Source organism: Equus quagga, unplaced genomic scaffold, assembly GCF_021613505.1.
Source record: "Equus quagga isolate Etosha38 unplaced genomic scaffold, UCLA_HA_Equagga_1.0 203_RagTag, whole genome shotgun sequence".
In the NCBI taxonomy this organism is placed as follows: domain Eukaryota; kingdom Metazoa; phylum Chordata; class Mammalia; order Perissodactyla; family Equidae; genus Equus; species Equus quagga.
Window position 1 is genome coordinate 7,941,014 of NW_025798627.1, and position 26,740 is coordinate 7,967,753.

Here is a 26,740-nt window from a genome sequence, read left to right on the forward strand (position 1 = left end):
TACCGTAATGCCTGGAAATCATGCCTTTGACTTTGGTAACAAACTTTGGTGTCCAAACATTTAGATAAAATACATAAGATGACACGAAGACAAACTCATATAACATTAAAACCTAGAATGACCAGACAGTTAAATGCCAGAACATGAGTGAAATCTCTATCAGGATCAGACTAATAAGATCAAATCAAGAAAATCAATCCCACAATCTTCTAATGAACATTGCCTAAAGATACATGCCTGGGACTTGTGAAAAAATATGCATAAAAGAGACTGGCAAGCTCACCTTGCTGTATCAGGAGAACAGCATACTTCTGAAAATGATCTACTCCACAATATGAAGAATTTTTCAGGAAATCATGTGTATTCAATAGGAGCCAAAATCTAAAACAAGGCAAATAGGTTCAAGTGAAAAATTCAAGTGGATAATATGAAAAAAGGGAGATGATAACTAAGATAGGAAGGGATCCTAAGGAGGGCAAAAGAGAAACAGGAGTAGAATTAAATCCATGTTAGACATAGGAAAAGATAGAATGCATACCATGGAGAATAAATAGGTGATGTGGGAGGCATATTTGAAGCACAAAATGTAGTGAAGTGCAGGAAAATGGTCTATGGAAATAAGAGACAGAAGCGCCAACACACATGTAATTGGTGAAGAGACTCGAACAAATGGAACAAAAATAACAATTGAAAATATATTCTAGAAGAATGATTTCCTGGGTTGACAAACCATTTGGACGTAGATTTGAGAGTTAATGGAAGCATGCTAAATTCCTTATTTTGACATGGCAATTTCAAAAGCTTAACTTTCACTCCAGACACTAAAAATGAGGCTTACGTGGCAGTGTCATGCAGCCATGATGTCTTGTAATTGGTACAAGTGAAAATGGCAGAATTAGAGATGGTACAACTGGAAATTGTACATAACCCAGAGTCCATTGTATCAAAGCAGCAGTTCCCAGTGAGATGAGTATGTAGTGAATGTGAGGTTGTCCACCAAGTGGTTGTTGAGAAACCAAGATTGTGGACCACTGGGTGCAAAAATACTATTGATAAGTTCAATGATAATTGCTATCAGCTTGTAAAACTGTATGTACATCTTCTAAGACAGTGGGTAAGGTGGAAAAAAAGAAGGACAAGCAAAAGACAGGCAGAGGAAATAGAAAGCTAGGTCACAAAGTAAAAGCAAATATGTTAAATATGGCAATGAATGCAAGTGGATTAAGCTCTTGTGTTAAAAATAAGAAGATTCTCACTGAGAATCAAAACAGAAAATTCAATGACATGCTGTTTACAAGCAACCCCTAAAATAAGGTATTAGAAGAGTTAAAAGTAAAAGGTTGGGCGAAGATATAGCAGACAAATGCAGAGAAAAAGTAGGGATGGTCACAATATAATATGTTATAATAACATAATAATAAAATAGAAATGAGATATAGTAGCTGACATTTATTTAGTACTAAGGACACATAACATCTCCTTTAATCCTCATGACGGTTATGGAGGTTGTTAGACGGTGTCAAATTCCAGTCAAAAAGGCAATAATCAGGATGAGTATTGTATTACTGTAAGAGAAAATTTCAAATGAACACATAGCATTCATGGATCAATATGCACCAAATAATATTGAATCAACATATAAAATAAAAATTATACTACAAAAAGAAATGAGAGGAATCAAGTAGTGGTGGGACACTTTAACACTCTTTTCTCATTTTCTGACATATCAAGTAGGCAAAAACATAAATGAACAAGATCTAAATACTATAATTTAAAGAGGTTGTTCTAACCAAGAATATAGCACAGCGTTTTAACAGTGAACAATTCTAAATAATCTAAATGCCAACAGTGGATAATTCACTAAACAAATCAGACTCGGGCTAAAATAACCATTAAACAGCTATTAAAAGTGATATTGTAGATGTTTTAATAACACTGTAATTTAATTATCAATTAAATGGAAGAGCAGATACACAATGATATATAGAGTGTGCTCTGAATTATTATTTTTTAAAGTGTGTGTAAATATATTTTAGTGTATACACAGAAAATAAGCTAAATGGGCGCAGCATTAAAGTGTTAACATCAGTTATCTCAAGATCTTGTGATTATGAGTGACTTATTTTCTTAGTGATTTTTGCGTTTTAAAATTTTTCTTCAAAGGAGATTTTTGCCTCTGCAACCAGAGAAAAACATAATTGACCTTTGTTTAATGATTGACTGGGATCTTAGGAACATCCCACTTGATTCTCACAACTTAGGAGAAAAAGGCAGGGTACAGATTTAATAGGGGAGGAAATCAAGGCTCAGAGAGGTAAAGTGGCTTTTTTTTTTTTTAATGTCATAGCTAATAGCGGGGCTGGGGTAAAACCCTGACTTCTGACCTCAAATCCTGAGGACTTTCCAGTGCATTCTTCTGGGTAAACATGTCTCCACAAAGGCCTTGTACAAATGCAGCTGGCTCAGTATGCCAAGTGATCAAGGCCCTGAGGTAAGACAGTATATAAATCCATACAGCTTAATAGGATTCTTCATCCAAGATGATAGGAGAAAGAGCTAACTACATCTGATTAATTAGCTCTAAATGAGCAAGGAACGGAGGGAATGAGATACATACATTTTGATGGAAGCTGAAAGTAGTCATGGAAGCCAGAGCTGGTCAGTTTAAAAGGCTGTGGCACCTGTGGGACAAATTTCACCCAGTTAGCATCTTTTCTAGAGCAGCTGTGAGAGAAAAAGTCACATTTAATATAAATATGTTAGTGTGACTTGTATTTTAGGCCAGCCTAAAGACCACTATGAAGTGTCATTCTGGGTGTCTATAAACCAACATTAGGATTCACAGTTTTAGACCTGGCTCTGGGACCTGGCCTCATGTTCGTGGTGAGTAATAGGTCATTTGGGCACTCACTTTCCATTATTTATGAGCTAATAGCAATCCCTTAGTTTCCATTTCTCTCACTAGCGGATGGTATTAATACTTCCACTAGAGTTCAAATAGATTTCAGATATTTGGTCAATGGAAAATGTACAGGGACGCTTTGAGGGTTACTTCATAAATGTCAACCATCTTCAGAGAATGGTTTTTCTTCTTCGGATTGGAATGATTTTTCCACTTCTTTCTTTAGGAGTCCTAATTTTCGCACAATATGTAAATTAATAAAAGTTTTTACTGATGGAATTTTTGTCATGGTAAAAATAGCCTTTTAATTTTTTTCCGATTGCTTAAATAACACAAATCTTTGTAAAAATTCAAACGATAATGAAAAGTCTGAGAAGAAACTGAAAATCCCCTGAAATTCCACCGAAATAAGATAACCACCATTAAAATTTTGGTCAGTATCTTTTCATGCTTTTACTGCATAAACTCTTACATATAATTTACCATAAACTAGATATTACACATGCTGATTTTTTATTACAAACTCCTTTTTCTCTTACCTCCATCCACACCATCACCCCCAAAGACATCAGTGTTAACAACCATTGTGCACTTTTCCATACCTGTATCTGATTACTTCCATAAAATGGGGAAATGTACAATTTATCCTCATGCGTATTATGTGTGTGTTTATGGAATTTTATAAATGGGGAAGTCAAGATTTTGTCCTTTACAAAATGAAGTTTTATTACTCATTTCTCTACTTTCCAAATTTTGCATCACAGAAATCTCTTGATTTTAATGGTAGAGAACGGTCCATGGAGCGGATGTGCCACAATTTGTTGAGACATTCCCGTTAGATAAGTAAGCACTTCACCTCCAGTTTTTCTCTACTGTAAACAGTGTTGTAACAAACAACCTTGTACGTGAATTCTTGTGGGCTGTGGTGCTCTTATTTTTATGGAGTAGATTCCTAGAAATGGACTTACTAGTCAAAGATATAAGTATTTCAAATTTTAGTAGATATTGTTAGATTGCTTTCCAAATAGGTTGCAAAATTCACATTTCCATCAGCAAAGTGTGTGAGGACCTCTTCCCCATATCTCCATTGGCATTTATCTCCCTTTCTAATTTTGCCTGCCTGATTGTTGGGAAATAATATCTCTCTTTTTACTTTGAATTTGCTTTTCTCTGACTATCTGTGAGACTGTGCATCCTTTCTCACATTTATTAGTTATTTGGATGTGCTCTGTTGTCAATTTCCCATTCACTTTCTTCTGTTGGGCTTTCTCTTATCAATTTTAAAGAGTTCTTTATGTATTAAAAATAATACTTTTAAAAAATATCTTTCATGGTAAATAACACTTCCATGTGAGTTACTAATATTTTCCTCAATTTATCATGTGTCTTTTTGGCTTTATGACATCTTTTTCCATACAAAAAAATATTTAAATGTAGTGAAAAATTTATCTTTTTTGTATAGTTTCTGGGGGTAAAGTCTCCTAACCCTTAGATTATGCACGTTTTCCTAAATTTTATTCTAACATTTTAAAAAATTTAAGTCTTTAGTCTACATAGAATTCTGTATGTGGAAATCTAGCTTTATCTTCTGGATTGATAGTTATACCAGTAAAATTTTTTAAACAATCATTTTTTTCTGACTGAACTGAAATACCACCTTTTCATATGTTAATTTCCTTACGTGATAATTTTCTACCACTCTGTTATGCTCTGCTAATCTAGTTATATGTCAATACTCTTGATTATAATGTATATTTTATAATATGTCATGCTTTATAAATGTAGTATACTTTACAGCATATTTTAATATCTCGTATGGCAAGTCCTCCTCCTCTCAACTTGGAGACCGTGACTAGTGGTTAATTGGTTGAAAGCACACACTCTTGGGGCCAGCTCAGTGGCGTAGTGGTTAAGTTCACGCACTCTGCTTTGGTGGCCCAGGGTTTGCAGGTTCAGATCCCAGGCACCAGCCTACACACCGCTCATCAAGCCATGCTGTGAGGGCATCCCACATACAAAATAGAGGTAGACTGGCACCGCTGTTGGCTCAGGGACAATCTTCCTCAAGCAAAAAGAGAAAGATTGGCAGCAGATGTTAGCTCAGGGCCAATCTCCCACACACACACGAAAAACCCACAAGCTCTGGAGTCAAATTGACTCTTCAAGTTACTTAACATCTCTCTACCTCAGTCTACCTATCTGTAAAGTTGTTATGATACTATTTCTTGCAAACAATTGTTGTGCATATTAAATGAAGCAAAACATAAAACACTTAGAAAATTCCCTAACATATTTCAAGCTCAGAAAAATTAATTAGCCTTTGGAATTTTCCTAACTATTGTGTAGCATTTCTTCCATATGAACTTTACTGACTCTTTCCTTCAACCCAAACCCTCCAAAAGCAACTCTTGGGAGTCTAACTTCAACTGCATTAAACATACGTATTTATTTTGGTATGATTAACATTTTTATGACAGTAAGTTCCACATGCTAGAATTCTATGTTATGTTTATTCTATATTATGTTTTATGCCCTCTCAAATCTTATTTAAAGTCTTCAACGTGACCCCAGTTTAATTCGTATAAGACTTGTACCTTTCTTGTTAAATTTATTCCTGTTTTAAAAATTATTTTTTATTATTCTGAATGCAATATTTTCCCCCATTTTCAGTTGTAGATAGTTATTGCCACTGTAAAAAAATGTCATCTTGTTTATTCATTCCAGAATTTTTAATTAGATTTTTTCTAATTTTTAATTTTTCTAATTTTTAATTAGATTTTTTTCTAGATACATAATTATATAATCAACAAGAGAAATGTGTGTATGCCTTCTTTACCAATATTTACATTTAATATCCTATTTTCTTTATACTCTTGTCTAAACACGCTTTAATTATGAGCATGATGCATCCTTGTTATCATGTGAGTAAGGGTGAAAGAGGGACTAAAGGATCCTACCAAGCATACGCAAAGGCCACCGATTCCTTTACCATCAGTAAAGGATGTGTCCTACATACAGAGAGCAGGAGACTCAGAGCATGTCCCCACTGAGGGGCCAACCTTCATGCTTCAAGTCTCCCGAAGGCAGCCTCACCAATGATACTGGTCAACCATGGTGAGCATCCCCTCAGGCCTTTGAGAAGCAGAGTTGCCATCTCTAGGAGTATTCCATACCTTGCTGTCTTTTCCAACTAATCTCAAGACTCTAGTTTCATATCTTCCTGGCTACTAGGAACAAGGGACTGATAAAAACTCCAGAAGGATTTAAAGATGGAGGTCTTTACCAACACAGAGATTGACTCATATGCTTTTTCTATTTTTATCTCAGGAGGGGATTACTGTAATTTATTCATCCTCTCATTTGATCATTCACCAAGTGTTTATGAGGCTCCTATAAGGTGACAGCTACTTCAAGATTAGTCTTGAAGAAGACCAATCCACGTTTGTGAAAGATGCAGAGTCTCAATGGGGAATCAGACATAGAAATAAGTAATGGAAATGCTATGTGGTAAGTTTTACAACACAAGTAGGTATCAAGAAGTGTGCAGAGTCTTGGATTTTACCTTCCTTTCAAGCTAACAAGTGAGCTTGTTATTGTTTCATGGGTGCTAGAAAAAGACATGAAATTTCTAGATCAGAGACAAACACTTTATTATTCATAGCAAAAGCAGCAGTCAGAGCTTCATGCCCATATGCATTTGATTCCCCATGTCCCCCAAGTCCTACCGGGGTGACATAGTGGGCCCATAATGGTTTTCTGCCCGCTCAGTGGGTTGTGTTACAGGAGAGGAACACTGAACTTGAGGAATTGGGTGCTTTTATAGCTAGAGGAAGCAAGTCTGCTCTTTAGCTGGGGGGAGATGTTACCTCATCACGTAAGGTTACTGGCTGCTAACACAACCCTGAAAAATGACACGAGTGAAGAATGGTCAGGGCCGTGCAACATTGGCATACCCAGCAAGATCATGCAGGATCGCTCAGGACCCATGGCAGATTGCCTGTACCAACAGCAAGTATGACTGCCAGAGGTATTAAGATCTAGGTCACCTGAGGAAAAGTGACTTAATAATTTTGTAATCAAACACATGGTCAGTGTCTGTCGGTTTGTCTGTTTAACCACTGGGGCTATCTTGAGGTTCCATAAAGAATGGTTAGTCCTTGAACAGATTTATCATAGAAAATATTATAAAATAATTTCCAGGGAAAATAAAATTGCACACAGCCATGGCTCAAGGGTTCAATAAAGAAGGAATGCATTTTTTAAACAGCAGTTGTAATTTGGAAAGGTCATAGTTTGTAGAATGAGATACACCTGGACTTGAAGAGTTCTTTCTCCTTAACTTCTGAGTTCCATGACTTTTCACAAATGACACAACCCCTGGGCTTCCTATTATGTACCTTGCAGTCTATTGTCAGCATTAAAAACAAAGCTTATGAAGTGCCTTCCTATAATAGGGATTCAGTGAACAGCAAGTTCTGTGCTTGTTATGTTCAAGCAGGTAAATGATAACTGAGTTAGCATCTACCTTGTTCTCTTCCTGTCACTTTGAATTAAGCAATTCATTGATCTCTTAATTACAAGACAGTGAATTCCCCAAGAGTATTGAATTTTAGTCACCTTAATGGTCTGATGGGGCTCCAATTCTCTTTTTTTTCTCTTTTCACCTGAATGACAAATTTTCAAAGCCCACATTCATCTTTTACAAAAAACTCTGCCTAAATTAAGCAAAGAGAAAGATATGATATGGAGTATATATGTGTAATTTATCACTTCTTGTTTAGTTTTAATCATAAAAGTAACACAGGCTTAATTATAAAAAAAAAATATTCACGATACCAAAGAATTGAGGTAAAAGTGAAATAACCACCCCCTCCCACCCTGTTTCCCCAAGGATGATCTTCAGAGTTTGACGAGTTCCTTCCCAGGCTTTTTTCTACACATAGAAAGTGTGGCATTAATTATTTTCTTCCGAAGATTATATGAATTGTGCTCAGGTGAGAGCACTGTATCATTATTTCTAGTTGCTAGCTTGTGTGAGTTAATATTTTATTCAAAGCAGTTTTTAGTGTATTTGTATGCATGTGTGAGTTAGTCCTAAAGAAATGCCAGGAAAGTCCCTACTGTCTAATGTTTTGAAAACCCCAAATACAGCCTTTCTTTTTCTGGAGTTTCTTTTATATTCATGTAAATATATTTCCTGGAACCTAACTCAGTCCTTATTGGCTTTATATCAGTTTTGATCATTTCTGTGAAACTAATAGGAAATAATATCTTTGGTTTTTGTTGATTTACCATTTATGAGCTTTAAACTCCCCTAATGCGCCCATGAGGCGACATAGAAAACTCCTTATATTTATAGAGTGCTTTACAAGTTACAAAGCTCTTTCTCAATTGTCTGCCAGCCTCTTCACAATGACTCTATGATGAATGACAAGTATTCTTATCCCAAAAGACTAATAGGACAATTGAAGTCATGAAGGTTAAGAAGTGACTTGCCTAGTCACAGCTAGTAACAGCCACAAACTCAGGTCCCCTGACTTTATAGAGAGAGTTCTCTGGCTGCTTCACAGAGCAATTGTCTAGGCCAACTTAAGCCTTCACAGACATAGAACATGGTGCAGGAAACATACTCAGAATTTATAGAAGACATACCTGATGCCTTTAAGTATTTTCTTTTAATTTAAAAAATCAGCCAGGAAAAGCTGTATATACCTGCTGCTAATTTTTTGTTAGTTTTAAGATGTAAGTATTATTAGCATAAATAGAAATAGGGCATTAATCATGTCTATCCATGGAGAGTCTATACCTCATTTCTCTTTTATCAAGAAAATCTTTGTGGTGATGACAGAATTTAAAGCTTGCTGAATAAGAGGACCGGGCAACTCTGTACATCTGAATTTGTTCATTCCTGGTGAAAGGAATAGCATAAGGATGTGGGAACCGTGGCTTCAGTAGGACGAAAACAAATAGGCTTGATTTTTCAGAGCAGTCTTAGTTTACAGAAAATTGAGTGGAAAGTACAGAGAGTTCCCATAGACTCCCTTAGCCTCTCCCCACGCCTGCCTGAGAGTTTCCTCTATTATGAACATCTTGCATTAATGTGGTACATTTGTTACAATTGATGAACCAACAATACATTATTATTCAATAAAGTCCGTAATTTGCATTAGGCTTCACTCTTGGTGTGTTACATTCTGTGGGTTTTAACAAATGCATAACGTCACGTGTCCACCACTACAGTTTCACACAGAATAGTCTCGTTACCCTGAAATCCTCTGTGCTCCACCTCTTCATCCTCCCCTTCCCTTCCTCCCCCCCAATCCCTGACAACCACTGATCTTTGTACTGTCTCCATAGTTTCGCCTTACAGTATGTGGCCTTTTCTGACTGACTTCTTTCACTTAGCAATATGTTTTTCCTCCATGTCTTTGTGTGGCTTGATATCTCATCTGTTTTTATCACTGAATAATATTTCACCATATAGATGTACCACAGTTTATTTACCATTCACTTGTTGAAGGACATCCTGGTTGCTCCCAAGTTTTAATGATTATAAAGAAAGTTGCTATAAAGATTTGTATGCTGGTTTTTGTGTGGACATAAATTTTTAATTCATTTGGATAAATACCTAGGAGCATGATTGCTGTATTGTATGGAAAGCGTAGTTTTGGCTTTGTAAGAACCTGTCAAACTGTACTTCAAAGTGGCTGTACCGTTTGAAACTTCCCATTATCCTGCACCCTCACCAGCATTTGGTGTTGTCAGTCTTTTGGATTTTAGCGTTCCTAAAACACGTGTAGTATTCATTGTTGTTTTAATTACCATAAAAGATCGTTGCTTTTTAAATCTGACTGACCATTCTACATCTGAATCAGCCTTAGGACAACTAGATCAGCTCTTCTTCAATACAGTGGGGGCTTTTTCACTGTAGACAAATGCTTATGATTCTAGTGAGGAGATATCAGGTAGAAGCCGTTAAGAAAAATTGTGTGCTAAGAACAAAAAGAAGGAAATAATGAGACTGAAGCTGAGAGCATGTTGTTTTGGAGAGACTGGCCAGCGTGTTTGACACAGGTAGGGGGCAAGGATAGAAACGATTTAACAGCAGCTTTTAGGATGATAAAAGGAGAGAGAGCCAGTTGGCAATCAGAAGTGAATAGTAGATTGCAGATTGGCAATAAAAATGTGAATGAACACATTTTACTCTGTAATTGGAGACAACTGCTTTATGTCCCAGAGATACCATAAAGGAAAAAATATCAACATTTGAGTGCAACATAGTAGTTAAAAAAAAAAGAGAAGTGAAAAATTTTTCAAACTGAGGTTAGGAGAAGAACTGGTATAGCAGAAATGGTTTGGTCTCACCATTTTAGTTCAATCATGTGGACTTGTACATGCCAGTATCTGCAGCTTTTTGCTTCAGGGCTAATGGTGACAAGAGCTGGTGTAAAAATACTCCAGTTCCCAAAGCCCTTGGGCAGATAACTCTTAGTCACATGTTCTTCACTGGGCTGCCAGCCCATCTTAGCCAGTGGCTTGATAGCGCACCCTTTACTGGATGCCTTCTCTTCCTTGTCTCACTTACCACTCCCATAAGTGTGTTTTGGGATCAATTCCCAATTACACTTCTTGCAGTGGAATCCTTGTCTCAGGATTAGCTTCTAGAGGAACCCGAGCTCAGACAGTTGGGTACATGTTTCTTCAGAATCCTATAGCCTCTTTGGTTACTATTGCCTCCCTCTTTCAAGGCTTTCCACAAACTTCTTTTATTTGACTTGGGACCCAACACTCTCATCTTGCTGTTGCTAGGTCACTGCAACCAGAGAACAACATATGATAAATCCTTCACAATGGAGAGAAAATTAATTAAGTATAGTGTTAACTCTCCCTTATGTGTTTGCATTTTAAAGGAGATCCTTGGGGAAAGAACTCAAAGGAGTGAATGCCTAGTTCTTGAAATCTTAGATTCTGTGACACTTGAATTTAGGAGATTATTTTGAGCAAGCCTTCTTACATCCTTTATCTCTGCCTCTGGTGCTCCTTGAACCATTTGGGAGAAAAAGAGCAGATGAACTAGTCACTCTTTAGTGACTAGTCAAATGGAGAAATTAGATGGAAGGGCAGTCGAAGAGGAAGTGAAGGAAAGACAAGGAATTTAGCATAAAGTAGCAAAAGAATAAAACAGCATGTTCATTGATTCTAAGATGCCTTTTTTCTGCATTTTAACATCTCTGAAATCAAAATGCATCTTATAATCAATAGTATCTCTTAATTGCTGTTGTCAGGTAGCAATCACAGTGTTTCTGTCATTTCCTGTGCTGTGAATTTGGGTTATAGCTATTCGTGTTGTTATGACTTCAGTTGAATTATGTGCACTGTTGGTACAATACATGTTGAGTTTAATTGCTGTTTAAAGTGTCATCAATATAACACTGTGATTTAGAATTAAATAATTATCACATATGCAGAATGGGATGGGAACAAATCAGCAGGGTATAAATTTGATATTTGTTAAGCAAACTATTTGTCACTTGATGGATGACTCTAAATTCCATATTTTCTTGGAAAGCAACAATAAAGTGTTTTACAGGGTGGCATAAAGATGCCCAGAAGTAGAAGCTGTATTATGTTTCATTACTGAGATTCATGCAAAAGGATTGCCTATCATATACAAAGCAAGAGTGGCAAGAGAAATTGCCAAATTCCTCACAATAGATGAATGAAATCTCAGCACAATAGGAGGCTGGAGCAAATGAATCATGCATTGCATAGGATTATCATTAAGGTATACAATATCCGTTTATCAGAAACTTCCTGCTAATTTTGAAGTGAATGCACTTAACTTCCAGCATCATGCCATTGAGGGAAAATTAAAATATGTGTTTAATCAAACAGGTAATGCTGGGGAAGAGGGGTTGACTTTCTTTGACAAGACTTAAGATTACACTGTCAGTGCAATAGGATCTTTACTATGATCAAAAGTATGAAAAGCAGTGAATCACTGTAATCTTATCCCTAACTGCCAATTGCTAAAGTTAGTGCCATATTTAATCTAAACTGTAAAACAATGTCTAAGAACTTCTTCAAAGATGTTATTGGAAGTGAACCAAAGTAGTGTGGATGGTTGAGCTAATAGAGGACAGGTTAGAAGTCTTCTGGTATAGACATCTGGGACCCTACTATGTATTCTAGTTCTCAGTGATTTTACGGGCACATATCTGAATAGTGAAATACAGTTCATGCACTGCATAGTAATGTTTTGGTCAACAACAGACTGCATATATAATGGTGCTCCCATAAGATTAGTGTCATATGGCCTAGGTATATAGTTGGCTACACATACCATCTAGGCTTGTGTAAGTACACTCTCTGATGTTTGCACAACAATGAAATTGCCTGATGTATTTCTAAGAATGCATCCCAGGCATTAAGTGACACATGACTGTAATAATTTCACCTAAAAATATAGTGATATAATTGTTAACCATGATGGCATGACTAGGCCACTACAGTCCCTCAATGCTTCAGTCAACCAAGCATTTAAAGACCATTTGCAGAAGGAAGGTAAGTTCTGGTTCTTGTCTAAAAGCTTTCTATTGAGAATTTCTGGTAAGATCAAGAAAGCGTCAGCATCAAAACTTGCATAATGGAGACAATAGTTGTGCACACTTTAAAGAAAAGAGGTTCACTAACATTCTTGATGGCCCAGAGGACATTATTTTATAAAAAAGTTTTGATGCTGACGGATCTAATTTTAAAAGAGTTTCAGAAAAGTTGAATTCCAAATATGTGAGGAAATTTTAGGAATCTACTAACCAATTTGTTTCACATATGTTTACTCTGTTATAAATGCACAGTACTGATATGTGATTTCAAATATCTATAAATATGTTGAACTAAATCAAAAGAGTTTTCTCAATAGGGATAAAATAAAAATTCTAAGTGATAAAAAGCATTATGTCAGTTTATATTTTTGCTTCAAGGCAAAAATCATCATTAGAGATAAAGATCAGTTCATAGCAATGAACGATTTGACTCACTAGTAGTAAATAAAAATCTGAATGTGTACGACAGAATCACCAAGAGAAAAATTCACAAAGCAGATTTTAACATACCTTTTTCAATAATTGATAAAATTAATCAGGCAACAAAATTAGCAAGGGTGTAGAAATTCGAACAAAACACTTAGCAAGGTAGAGTTAATGAACCTGTGTAAGACATTTGTCCCCAACAACTGCAGAATTCACATTCTTGACAGGCTCACCTGGAACATTTTCAAAAGATCCATGAACTGGGCCACAAAGCAAGTCTCAACAAATTTTAAGTGATTGAAGTCATTCAGAACATCTGTTCTGATCAGAATTTTAAAATGTATTTTAAAAATCAGTTAAAAAAAAAAAAGGATAAGTTGAAAATTCCTATGTTTGGAAATTAACCAATACATTTCTAAATAAGTCTTAGGATGAAGGTGAAATCCTGATGGAAATTAGATGATTGAAAAGGCAGAAAAGTTTTAGCAATATTCACACAAGATATGATTTGTGTTTGCAGAATATCCAAAAGAATCTACAGATAAATATTTAGAATTGATGAGATATTACAAATACGTTATTGGAATTAATAAAAGTTAGCAAAGTTGCTGGATTCAAAATCAATACATAAAAGTCAAATGTATTTCTACATACCAGCAAAAACAACTGGGAAGGAAAGATACTGTTAATTCCATTATCAAAAATACCAACTACGTAAAGATAAACCTAACAAAAATGTGTAAAATCTCTGGAAAATTATAAAGCTTAACAGACAGACTTTAAAGAACACCTAAATAAGTGGATTAGAACACAATTATAAAGATGCCAAGACTCTCAAATGTATCTAAAGATTAAACGTGTCATTCAAATTTCTTAACATGGTTGTGTGTATGAGCGTGGCTGGACAGGGGATTCTAAAATTTATATGGAAATGCAAAGAAAACCTATTCTATTTGACATCAAAACTTATTATAAAGCTCTAGTAATTAAGACAGTCTGTTGGTAAAACAGAGATAGACAGAACCATAAGATGTAATGGGGCCCAGAAGCAAACCCGTCCACATATGGACACTTGATTTGTGACAGAATTGGCCCAACAGAGCGGAGGTGAAAGAATAGAATGTTCAATAAATATTGTTGCAACTGAGTATCCATATAGAAAAAAGTGAAAGGGGCCTTTCATTATTAACAAGCTTCAAGTGAATTACAACTAAGGCAAAACTATAAAGACTTAAAAAGAGAGTATAGGAGAAAAAGCTCTGTGATTGCAGATTAGGGAAAGATTTCTTAAGTCATAAAAATAACTAACCATAAAAAGAAGAATTGATAAATTTGTCTTCATTAAAATTAAAAATTTCTATTCACTGACACTATGAGACAGTGAAAAGACAGGCCACACAGTAGAAGACAAGTGCAATACCTATACAAAAGAGGATGGACACGCTATAGAAAATGGGCAGCTTCTCCTTCTGTGGCTTTCTCTTCCTTCCTCCCACCAATGCACACTTAGGGGTATTTTTGTTTTGTCTTTTTGTTTTTGTTTTTCATTGTTGCCTTTTTTTTTGAGGTCCATAGAGATGGTAACTATGGAAAGGTGGATGTGAGTACATCTTTGGCAAATAAAAAGTGCTAATTTGGCTTTGAATCCATAGTGATCAATTTTCCAAAAGACGTTTTTATCTCATACATTTAAGTGAGAGACAAAGGTAGGAAAAATGCAAAAGGAAAGTGAAAAGATAGCCTGGATGAAAACAATGGTGATTCTTGGCTCTGAACAAAAGAGAAAAAATGAATAATTTAACCTTACAAGACATGGAGGGGAACTGAATCTGAAAGGGAAGGTAAAACAAGTTCAAATGAGAAAGAAAATGAAAAAGTGTACACAATGGAGCTGAGAAATGTTGAAAGTATCTACATGATCAACAACGAATGACTCCTGTAACAGCGAGAAAAACAAAGACAAATAATGATGATTCTTGGGGCCTTAGAGGAACTCCTGAACCTAAATGGGAAGAGTTTCAAGTTTACGTAAGTAATAGAGCCTCCAAATTAGCCCTAGAAGAAGCCCTTTATTTTTATCAATGGAATATTTTAAAAATAAATTAAAGGCAAAATGAGGAAACATAGCTTTTCTTGAAGAGTTGAAGGGAAGGTATATGGAAAAAACCAACAGATAGGAAAAGTAACAGGAACAAATTCTAACTAGGGAGAATCTGAAATTGTCAGCATGCAGAAATCAGAAATTTGGTAACCCTGCTTAACAAATAGGGTCACTTAAATTTCTTTACCTCATGAGTTTCTCTCAATCCACTTTTGTTTTTTTCTTTTGGAGTTTTCTGATTTAAGGGCGAGGAAAAGAGTTTTGAAAGCTATAGAATATGGAAGAACAGGAACTCAGATACTTGGCATTTATCATAGTTTTACAAATAAAAGTGCTAATTAACATGAATTTGCTAATAAAATTGTGGTAGCAGTCAAGGCCATAAAAACATTTACAGCCAATAACACCATTTTTTTTCCTAGAAAGACCCTTTGGTTTACCAGTCTGTTTAATCTACTTTTGATTAATTGTTAATTTTCCACTTTATGAATTATTATTTTATTTTTTCTGCTACTGACCTTTTGGCAAAACATTTCATGGATAATTAGCACCTCCTTCAGAGAGGAGGGTAGAGAGAAACTAAATAAATGCATTTGTCTATATTTATTGTGCTTCCTGTTAAGCCTGCCTTGGAAAAAGTCTTGTAACAAAGAAGTTTAACGCTAAAAATGATGATGTCATTCAAATTAGTCCTGGAGGGGCTGGCCAGGTGGCATAGTAGTTAAGGTCAGGTGCTCAGCTTTGGCGACCCAGGGTTCACAGATTCAGATTCCGGGCGTGGACCTAGCACCACTCGTCAAGCCATGCTGTGGTGGCATCCCACACATAAAATAGAGGAAGATTGGCACAGATGTTAGCGCAGGGCCAGTCTTCCTCACACACACAAAAATTAGTCCTGTAAACCAAGAAAAGGCAGATACCTCCAGGGTCCTGGCACGTAAGGTCAATGAGTGCCTGGGTCACTCAGTGGTGGACACTATGACAACTGTGGGTAGTACATGCTCCCCCTGAAGGTATTGCAATATTTTAACTGACACAATATACCTTTGCATTAGGCCCCCAGGCTGCCAATTTACAATATCTGCACCATTAGCATTGGTAATAAAAGATGTATGTGTTTAGATGTCATAAAAATATTGTTGCTGAAATGTGTAATAGAGTTTCACTCTAGTATATCGATATAATTATGAGCTACTCCATGTGAACTACACCAAATGAGGACCAAAAGAAAGACTTTAAGCATGCATGGAGCACAGGGGTAACAAGACAACAGCTGGGACCACGCTGGTTCATAGTAATTTGCAGAGAAGTAATTCTTTTACCTAAAAACTATCCTCAGCCTAAGTAAACAGATGCCCCTGAGTGTGTATGCAGAGTCTTTCCTACAAGGGGCTCAGGAACTATTTTTAACTATTAAAAATGATTTTTGAAAACAGAGCAGTATGCCGCATAGGAGTCTATGTTCACAATGTAAGTTTCTGTGGCTTTATAATAGATTGTTGGAACAAATCCCAAATAATTTCACATGTTTACTGGGAGATTATTTTTGATTGCAGGTAGTGATGTTTCCTTAGGATGTGTATATTTAAGCTTTTATGTTGTTTCTGCTCACTTTTTTCAGGGAAAATTTCATGGAAATCCAATGCATGTAGCTGTAGTTATTTCAAATTGTTTAAGGGAAGAGAGAAGAATATTGGCTGCAGCCAACATGCCCATTCAGGTAATATTTTCTGAACTTACCTTGTTATCGCCTTGAACTCAATTTTTCTGAAACAGAAATTCTTATCTTCTTTCAAACCAGCTTCTACCTATTAGTAATACCACCATCCTTCCAGTCACTTGGAATCAAGGTCTTGGGATCATCTTTGAGTATCTCCTTTTCTCTGCCTCTTTATTGAGATAGTCACCAGTCTTTCCACAGTATGTTTCTAGAATCCTAATCACACCTTCTTTTCTATTTTCACTGACCACACTCTGGTCCACGGTCTTACAATGTCCGTTTAGGAATATAGTAACCACCTCTTAGCTGAATTCATAACTACCATTTGAACTGCACTTCTCTCAGCACACTTCTCCTCAGGGTTGTTCAAAACCCTTCAGTAGCTCCTGATTTCCTACCCACAAGTCCAAAATACTCCACAAGTAGGAATTGTGTCTTACAGAAACTCCGTAAATACTTGCTTGTTGATTGCTTGAGTGTACTTCACCCTTCCATATTTTAGATTGTATTTTATCCCACTATTCTAAATAAATTCAGAGCTTCCATCAAAGACAAGTAGAGGAATCAATGAGATCCTTAAGGAATACTTTTTAATTAATCCTTATAAAAAGAAAAGAGTGTGTAAGTAATCAACTTTCCGAATGATATTCTCCATAATTTAGTAAATCACATTACAATATTTATTTTTGGAAGTCCAAGAAAAGTGTCTTTTTTCACTATTAAAATTTCTCAGGTTTAGTTATTGTCAGGTTATGGTTGTTTTTGAAGAAGTACGGAGTTTTAACAATTTACTATTCTTATTTTTAGATGAATAAAAAGCATGGTATTTTTATTTAATTTAAGATCTAATGTATAGTAAGTTTCTAAAGTAAATATAGTTTGATTCAGTGCTTTTTGGGTAAAATTAAGAGGCTATTAGTAATATATTATATTCTCATATATATTCTCAGCCATCCTTTTTGTATCCCTTTTATGTCTAGTCATTTAGTGTGTGTGTGTGCGTATTGTTCCCTTCAAATGTCAGATATCAGTTAAATTAGAAATTTTCATTTTTTGATAAATGCTCGTCAAAGTCACTCTGCAAATAATCTGCCAGTACCACATACTACCACAAAAGAAGCACTGATTTGCAAATTTCAGGTAGATAAACAAATAATGGAGGCCAAAATTAGAGAGAGAGAGGGCATTGTATAAAATCTTTACAATCTGAGGAATCTGGTGTAGCTGAAAGAACACTTGATCAATAGTCAAAGACACAGGTTCCACTTGAGGTTCCACCACTGATTTTCTGTGTATCTTAGTGAAGTCATCAGCTTTTCTAACCATAGCTCCTCACCCAACTGTAAGGTCAAGGAGTTGCTGGCTTCTCTCTCATCTCTAGATGTCAATGTAGCTTTATATCTAAGCAGTACACTCAGTGTCAGATTACTTAAGTGGCCAAGCAATGGTGCTTGGAGAAGCTGGTTAACCTTTCTATTTAATCAAGCTAACATTTTTACGTATTCTTTAGTAAACTCCCTTTGTTCTAGTACAAAAATTTTATTCTGGCAGATTCAACATCCCTAATTCTGATTTAAGTCAACTTAATGTAGTTACACTATACTAATTTTTAAATTACATATATTAGTTTTATAGAATTTCAAAAGTAATATGTCAGTTATATAAAATTACAAAATAAAATTTTAAACCATAAAATCTTCTGTAATTTCACTATTCAAAGATAACACACTGATAAGATTTTGATGTGTGTGTTCTTCCAATCATATGTGCTTGAGTTTACATGTCAAGACATATATCCATATATTTATAAACATATATACATATATAAGCAACAGAGATCATAAACATGTGGTGCTTTTATAATCTGTTCTATTTCTTAACAATTTAACACGACTTACACATCATTAAATGTTTTTCCACATCATGAGTTTTAATGGCTGTGGAGGATTTCATATCATATTGATCCAAACCTCTGTTCAAAGTATATGCTACGTATACTACATTCATCATAAACTGGTTTTATCAGCATTATTGAAATTTCAAGGCATTCTTTTTTCAGGGACCTCTGGAGAAATCCTTACAAAGTTCTTCAGTTTCAGAAAGACAGAGGAACGTGGAGCACAAAGTGACTGCCATTAAAAATAGTGTGCAGGTGAGTGACCTTATAGATCCCTAGGAAGCCTAGCTATTGCCGCATACAACTAACTGTGTACCTTTTTCCTACGTGCCAAAAGTTAGTGCATACAGAAATCTTAGGGCAATCTGTTAATAAGACAAATATCTCTCACACACTACGTTCATATTAGCAAAGATTTCTTTTGGGCTAGCCTTTTAAGGTCAATTTCAATTTCTTTGACATAGGGCTATTTGCATTATCTATGTCTTCTTAAATGAGCTTTGGTCATTTGTATTTTTCAAGAAATTTGTCCATTTCATCCAAGTTGTCTTTATTGGAACAAAGTTGTTCATAATATTCTTTTATTATCTTTTGAATATCTAAAGAATCTGTAGTGATAGCACCTCTCTCACTTGATACTGGTAAATGTCGGGTTTTTCTCTGATTAGTCTGGCTAGAGATTTATCAATTTCATTGATTAGAGAAAATTTCTTAAATGAGACTTTCTCCAATTTGTGTGTAAAATAGAATGCTAATTTTCCTTTCCAAAACTTACATAGCATTCATTTCCTTGTCCTTTACAAAACTAATAATTCCATAAAATTAAATAAACTATAGATGTTTAAAGGTAAACTGCACCATATCTTGTCTGAGTAATAGACAGAGGGTTTAAATGACAATACTTCTAAGAGTTAATCTTCAGACTTCCGATTTAATGATCCTCCATAGCAAGTGACGAGCGTGCAAAACTATCTGCTTACTCTATTGCCAGAAAGAATCAGGTTCTCAGACCAACTTAGGTAGGTCAAAATGCCCTGGCACATTATAATCTTAAAACCAACGGCTCCACTGAGTCTACAAGCATGTAAGGTCAGGAGATGCTTATTTTATTATAGTAGGAATATTTAAACACATTGAGCAAGTACGCATGATTTTTGCATCCAGCACAAATTCCTTTTGTAATTCCTGAGAAGTATGATGCAGCAGAGGCCCGCCTTTTGGAGCCCCAACCAGATCCCTTTGTCAGGCCTGTACCCCCATCTCCAGGGGCTGTGAGTGTTGGCTAATGGCTTCTCTGGAGAGCTATTTCCAGAGCCCACAGTTGCCTACAGACAGTGACCGAGTGACAGCAGAGTACAAAAGGACAGACTCCTTGCCTCAAGGTAGGGTTAACTCTGTGGTGCAGGTCATGCCTATGAGCTCCTTCTAGGATCATAACCTCAGTTTCTCTTGGAGTGCTTTGGAATGTGGCACTGCTATAAGGATTCTCAGGCCATCAAGAGAGCTCTTGAAGATTATTGCTGGGTATTTTGACATTTTACAATTACTGACTACAATATCTGAAAGTCTTTAGCTATTTACTCTATCATTGCCTTTTCAGAGTTTAATGACATTAGTTCAATACACTTTTCATTAGAAGATTCTGCAAGATAGTGCCTTCTTTTAACTTTTAATTTTGAGATCAAAAGATGAGACTCCTGTGTATTTCTGCTTTAAAATGATCATAGATAATTTTATTATATTTTCTCGTGTGTGTGTGTGCTCCTTACCTTTTCGTAGATCATTGCATGCCACAAGTCTTTCTTCTTTGGAAATGTAACATTTAAGTGAAATGCTCCAAGAGGTGTTGGGGTGTAGTGAAGAGAAAGAGCAAACACTTTAACGCTGAACTAGACTGGACTGGAATCCAGCTTGAGCATATGACTTTCAACTTCAGTTTCCTCATACGAAAAATGGAAATATTTTACTTTGCGGGTTTCTGAAAGGATAATGTATGTAAGATTTAGGCACAGAACAGATTTTCTCGAAACTGGTAGTCGTTATTATTGAATCAGTAGACAATATACCGTGTAGTCAATAGCTACCACTTTGTTTCTTTTTTAAGGTTTATAAACATCGAGAAAGTCATTTTAGAGGATTACAGAGAAAACAAATAGGAATGAGAATAGCTATCGTAGCTCGTGCTTGTTAAACATGTGCCTGGTCAGGCTTTGCGTTAAGTAATTTAATTCATGAGATTCTTACACCTCCATCAGTAGATGCTGTTATTACCCTCCTTTCTCCTTCTCCTCCCACCCCCATCCTTCCTCACCCCTTTTGACAGACGGAGGAGCTGAAGTGCCAAGACATTTGCCCAAGTTCCTACAGCTAGTGAGTTGTAGAGTTGGGATACAGATTCAGACTCTCTTGCCCAAAATTTGATACTTTTCTTAACCAATAATTTAGGTGATTAAAATTTAGAATTTGTGAAGGGTATTGGCATAGATGTTTGTTTCCTTAGAGACTTCTTGGAATAAGTAGGCAGCAGAAAGTTCAATTTTCTAAGAAAGATAAGTAGTCTGAGATCAAGGAAGGAAAGTATGTCTAACTGTAGTAAAAGGAGGGAGTCGAAGTCAGACTGCTAGGCTTCCCCACCAAACTCCATCGCTGGGAAGCTCTGTGGCCTTGGGCAAGTAAGTTACTTCGCATCTCTAAGCCTCCGCTTCTTCATCTGTAAAAGTGAGGATAGTCACCTTCATAAGATAGTTGTGAGGACTACATGAGATAATATATGAAAAGCCTTAGCCCGGATCTTGACAATTATTACCTGTTAAGTCTGAGCAGAAAAACATCACCAAGTTTGGAGAAGAGTAAAATAAAAATCTTGAAGATGGAAGACACAGAGGAAACATAGATTCTTGTTTCTAAGAAGTAGAGAGAAAAAAATTTAGACCAAGTTGTCATAAACTGCAGCCGATTAGAATGGAGACTAAGGGAAAAGTTAATTGGTACATTACTACAGAATCATATAGAACTAAAAAGGAAAACTTAGTCTCCATAGTCTCAGGTAAAAACAGTTAAATTAGTAGCATCATTTGGAGCTAATTGAGACATGAGAGGCAAGATGCTGGAAGATTTCCAATCAATCAGGAAGAGAAAATAGTTGGAAGAGCAAGTTCAATCTGGTTCTTCCACATTATTCAGCTTTCACAGAGTTAGCTCTTCAGAAATAGAGGTTCCGTGTCTAGACTGGAAGCAACAGTGTAATTTGAAATACCAATATGTTGTTTCATCGACATGCTTAATTGTAACAACAGAATATGTTTTCTTTTGTAAAAAGATGACAGAACAAGACACCAAATATTTAGAAGACCTGCAAGATGAATTTGACTACAGGTATAAAACAATTCAGACGATGGGTAAGTCTCTGTTTTGCCTATGAGTCCACACAGGGAGGTGAAGGGAACATGACCAGGCTGTCTTCTTTACTGACAGAACTGGTAAATTGGTCTACTGCTCTAAGCGAAGTGGGTTTTTTTTGAAGGGAGGGTGCAGGAGAGGAGTATTTATTTTGCTCCCTCCTTTTCTCTCCGTATAAATATATATTTTTTACTCACCAACTCAAAGTAAATTATAAGGCTCTTGAGAAATCACCCTTACTTCGGCATGCATCTCCAAAAACTAAGAACATTCTACCATAGAATCAAAATATCATTATCACAACTAAGAAAAGTACGATAATTGCCTAATATGATCAGGAAATTACTAATGTCATCCCTTGGCGAGTTTTTTAATATAATTTTTTTAAATCATAAAGTAGAAATGTGACTCAGTGGAAAATAGACAAAAGCATTAAAAATTAAAGATCACATGAAATTTCACTACGTACAGATGAACACTGTCAAACTGTTGTATTTCCTTCCAGCTTTTTTCGTATATGTTCAAATATACATATCTATTTTTTCAAAAAATTGAGATCATCCTGTACATAGTTTTATGTATTGCATTTTAAATTAAAGTTTTATTTTTACGTATTTCCCTTTATTATAAAAAATCTTCAAAAAAAATTTCAATAATTTCATGTATGCCAAAATGTAAAGACATTGCAATTTATTTGACTATCTTTTCGTGGTTAAACATTGAGGTTGCTTACAATTAGGCATTTTTTAAGAAAAGGAAGGAAAAAGAATATTTACAAGGTCTAAGATTTACAAGTAATAATGGATTGATCATTTAGAGTGAGTTCCAATTTGTGGGACAACTTGAGAAATTCTAATCAAGCCTAGATTAGTTAATAGGATTGTACCAATATTAGTTTACTGGTTTTGATAATTATAAATATAAGACATTAGAGGAAGTTGCATGAAGTATATAATGGAATTTTCTATTATTTTTGCAACTCTTTTGTAATTCTAAAATTATTTTTAAATAATTTTTAAAACAAATTGGATATAAATTTTTCGTTTACAGAATTATCTTTAACTATTGAAATGTTAGCTTAAAATTTATCTGGAAGGAAGTATGGATGATTGTGATCAAATGCTTAACTTTTCATCTAAGATTTAAGAGAGAGGATATTAGAAAACTTGTTTTTCCTGGCATAGATGAAGGGTGACATGTTTTGGCATCTTCAGGGTGTCTTGACTCCCATGAAAGTTTATTCAAAATATTCTTGATTTTTTGTATGTACATCTTTTCCCTTTGGAAGAAATGGCACAACCGTGGGTTTCATCAGATCATCGAAGGGGTCCGTGATTCTAAATATGTTTAGAGCAACTGCAAATTTAATCAAACATTACAGTTCATTGAAAGCAGTCTCATCCCCAATTACATATGTGAACTACCAATTTTAAGAATTATAACATAATGAAATACATTAAACAGTAAGATTCTTTTGAACTTACTATCTTTCAGTGCTTCATGAGCATTATGAAGAATAAAAATGATCATTTTATCATTTAAATCAAGTATTTATTTTGTTGGTTTTAAGTGAAATGAAATGTTTTAAATGAAATGAAAGATACATGGGAAATAAATTATATTCTTGCCAGTGAAAACTGGAAAGTACTAGCTAATGAAGTTTTGAGTTGATAAAATGCTATATAAGCAGGATTTTTTTGCTTCATGTAGATCTAGGAGTTGGCGAATCTGTGAATTAATACAACCAAGAATGACTTCCCAGAGACTGGTGCTATTTTGTTGAGAAATTTGGCACAATGTTGTTCTGGGGCCTCTTTCTCGCCATCACACCAGTCAGATCAGCATTCCCAACCTTTGTTTCTCATAGATATAAGTGGTTGGTGTAAACAATCACTTGCCGTGTACCAATAAAGTTTAATGTTAAAATTAAACAATACAGTGTTTATTGCACATTCCCATTTAAGAAGATGAATCATTTTGGCTTTTTTTTTCTGTCAGATATTTTCCTTGATTTGCAGCTCTTTCCCACTTCTTCTAGTTTTACTGTGAGGCTAGCCCATTTTGCAAAGGAAAAGGGAAAGCGAAGCATTTAATCTTTATTAGTTTCCCAGGCAGTTGCCCATAATTCCTGGGTATACGGTGGGGCAGGGAGCAGTGGGTAAAGGCACCAGAAGGAGTCAAATGTGATTTAATCATGGACCCAAAGGGAGGCCCCTTTCCTTTCCTACTTATGCCAACCAACCAGGGTTATTATCAGTGTAGAGGTACCTAACATGGAATCCATCACAAAAACTTTATTATCTCCTCTCTCCCTACTCCCAGCCTCCCTGCTACCCTCAAAAGTAACTCGGTATGAAGAATGGTCTTCCCTCAAGGTCTGTAAGGTAGAGAGCTCCTCTCTGGCATGCTTGGATGTAATCTTTCCTGCCAAAATGAGCAGACAGAGGCTTAAGGGCCTCATTTAGGCTCTTGCATCCTAGGATCTTAGGATGGCGGCTTACAAGACAGAGAGCTTTTCCTTGGAGAGGACTCCTAATCTGATCTCTTTTCCTGTGCAGATCAGGGTGACAAGAACAGCGCCCTGATGAATCAGGAAGTTTTAACTCTGCAAGAAATGCTTAACAGCCTCGACTTTAAGAGAAAGGTTAGTGAAGAACTTTAATTTGGCCTTCTGCCTGTTTTCTCCTTTTCCTACAACTAGTCCTACTGAAAAGAATCAAGCTCTTGGATTTTATCTGAATGAATGAACTGCAGTGTTTCTGGGCAGAGTCTCATGGTGTTGGCCACGCTCCTCTTCCTAAGTTTAACAGCCGGACCTCTCTAAAGTCTTCTTATGTTGGTTACGGGGTACACTTACGGTAGCTACCGTTAATTTCAAGGTGAACATTTTACCCAATTTTATTTGCCACTGTTTCAGACATGACTGTTTTAGTTACTGTACTTAATATGCTGAGATGAGTTCTACCACACGTGTATACCCTTGGTGACTACTAAAATTTTATTAAAAAAATTGTGTTCCAGTTTCTGCTCTGAAAAATGACATTGTGCTAAGTAATTTCCTAGTTAAATGATAGTTCATTGATGACTAAACATATTCAGTCTAACCTCCTCCGAAGGAGAGGAAGAACTTTTTTCTGGCTCAATGAAATATTCGAAAAAAGGGGAAATAGCTCCATTCAATTTTCTACTTCTCTTTGAAAATAAATTCAATTGAAATTTTAATCAGTCACTGATAAATCAATAGTTCATTTCTAAAAATTCCACTCAATTTTCTGTGCAGGAATTTGTGTGAGCACAAATAAATGTAAAATTTATTTTTACTTTAATTATAAACTTAAACAGTTATATATCATATTTTATATGTGCAAATAATTAGTTCAAGATAAACTTAATGCTTTTATGCATAATTAATCTATGCTATACATTTTATGCACACCATTTTATTCTACTTTAGAAATAAGATTTTTAAGGAGAGAAGGAGCCTTGGAAATAGATCAGTCCATTCACGTGATAGTATAGGTCAGAAGACCAAGTTCCAGCAAACTTAGATAGTTTATCCAAATTCACATAGCTTGTGGCAAAGCCAGAGTAGCAATTCACATCTTCTAATCTGTAGGCCTTTGAAAGTTATATTTCTCCACTCTGCTCCCCAAAACCCAGATAATAACTAATAAAAACTAAGACAGAAAGGCTCAATTTTTAGTCAGTACATTTTAAAATAAGTACATGAATATATTTATCACAATATAAATTAAATTTATAAATGTCTTTTTAAAAGGTAGGTATATGGCTCTATGACTACAAGATTCAATAATGTCACAGGAGTTACAAATTCAACCTATTTATACTGAAAGATATGATGAGATATTATGAGAATGTTAAACTGTGGTCATCCTTCTTCACGACGCTCTTTAATTGTAGTGGTTTAACTGTTTGAAAAGGCAGTGCTATGGCAAATAGAAGGTAGTATTTGGTAAAATAGTTGGTCAAAATTTTAACCAAGCCTTCCTCTCCCAAGTCAGACAAATTGCTTGATAGGTTGACTTATGACCGACTTTGGTTGTGTCTCATGAAAATCGCTTCAGTAGTCACCTTTCTTTTTAGGAAGCCCTCAGCAAGATGACACAAATAGTCAACGAAACGGACTTGTTAATGAATAACATGCTGATAGAAGAGCTGCAAGACTGGAAGAGGCGACAGCAAATAGCCTGCATAGGAGGTCCACTCCACAACGGGCTCGACCAGCTTCAAAACTGGTAAAAGGAATTGACTTTAGTTTCTAGTGAAAACCACAGGAAGTACAAAAGTTAGAGTCACTCAGCCAGAGAATGCAGGTTCAGACCAGACAGTCAATTCATTCGACTTATTGATGGTTCATTAGCAGCTGGGAACTCTACACATAAAAACAAATAGATGTAATTGTATAAATGTTCTTAATTTTTATCACTTTGTGGAGCAAAATAAAGCATTGATAGAAATCTACTAGAATGCATAAGAATTGTGTAATTTTCTCATTTATCAATCTTAAAAGATTCAAATGAACTTTTGAAACCAGCAGTAAATATACATTCTTTAAGGATATAAAGAAACATTAGCTTCAAAAGCTTGAAAAAAGATATCTCGGTTTTTAAACCTGTGTATTAAGATGTCAGAGTTAAACATTAGTTTTGAGTTTTCAACGAAGTGATTT

General features: G+C 35.5%; 1 protein-coding gene across 1 annotated transcript in view; it reads left to right on the forward strand.

Annotated features, from left to right (window-relative positions):
* The window catches only part of LOC124233452 (signal transducer and activator of transcription 4), a 93,931-nt gene that overhangs the window by 39,231 nt on the left and 27,960 nt on the right, over positions 1-26,740 (forward strand). The window contains exons 4-8 of the mRNA XM_046650552.1: positions 16,656-16,754; positions 18,814-18,906; positions 21,971-22,049; positions 24,609-24,694; positions 26,155-26,306. Of these exons, the coding sequence (XP_046506508.1) occupies positions 16,656-16,754; positions 18,814-18,906; positions 21,971-22,049; positions 24,609-24,694; positions 26,155-26,306 (509 nt within the window). The remainder of the gene's footprint in view (positions 1-16,655; positions 16,755-18,813; positions 18,907-21,970; positions 22,050-24,608; positions 24,695-26,154; positions 26,307-26,740) is intronic.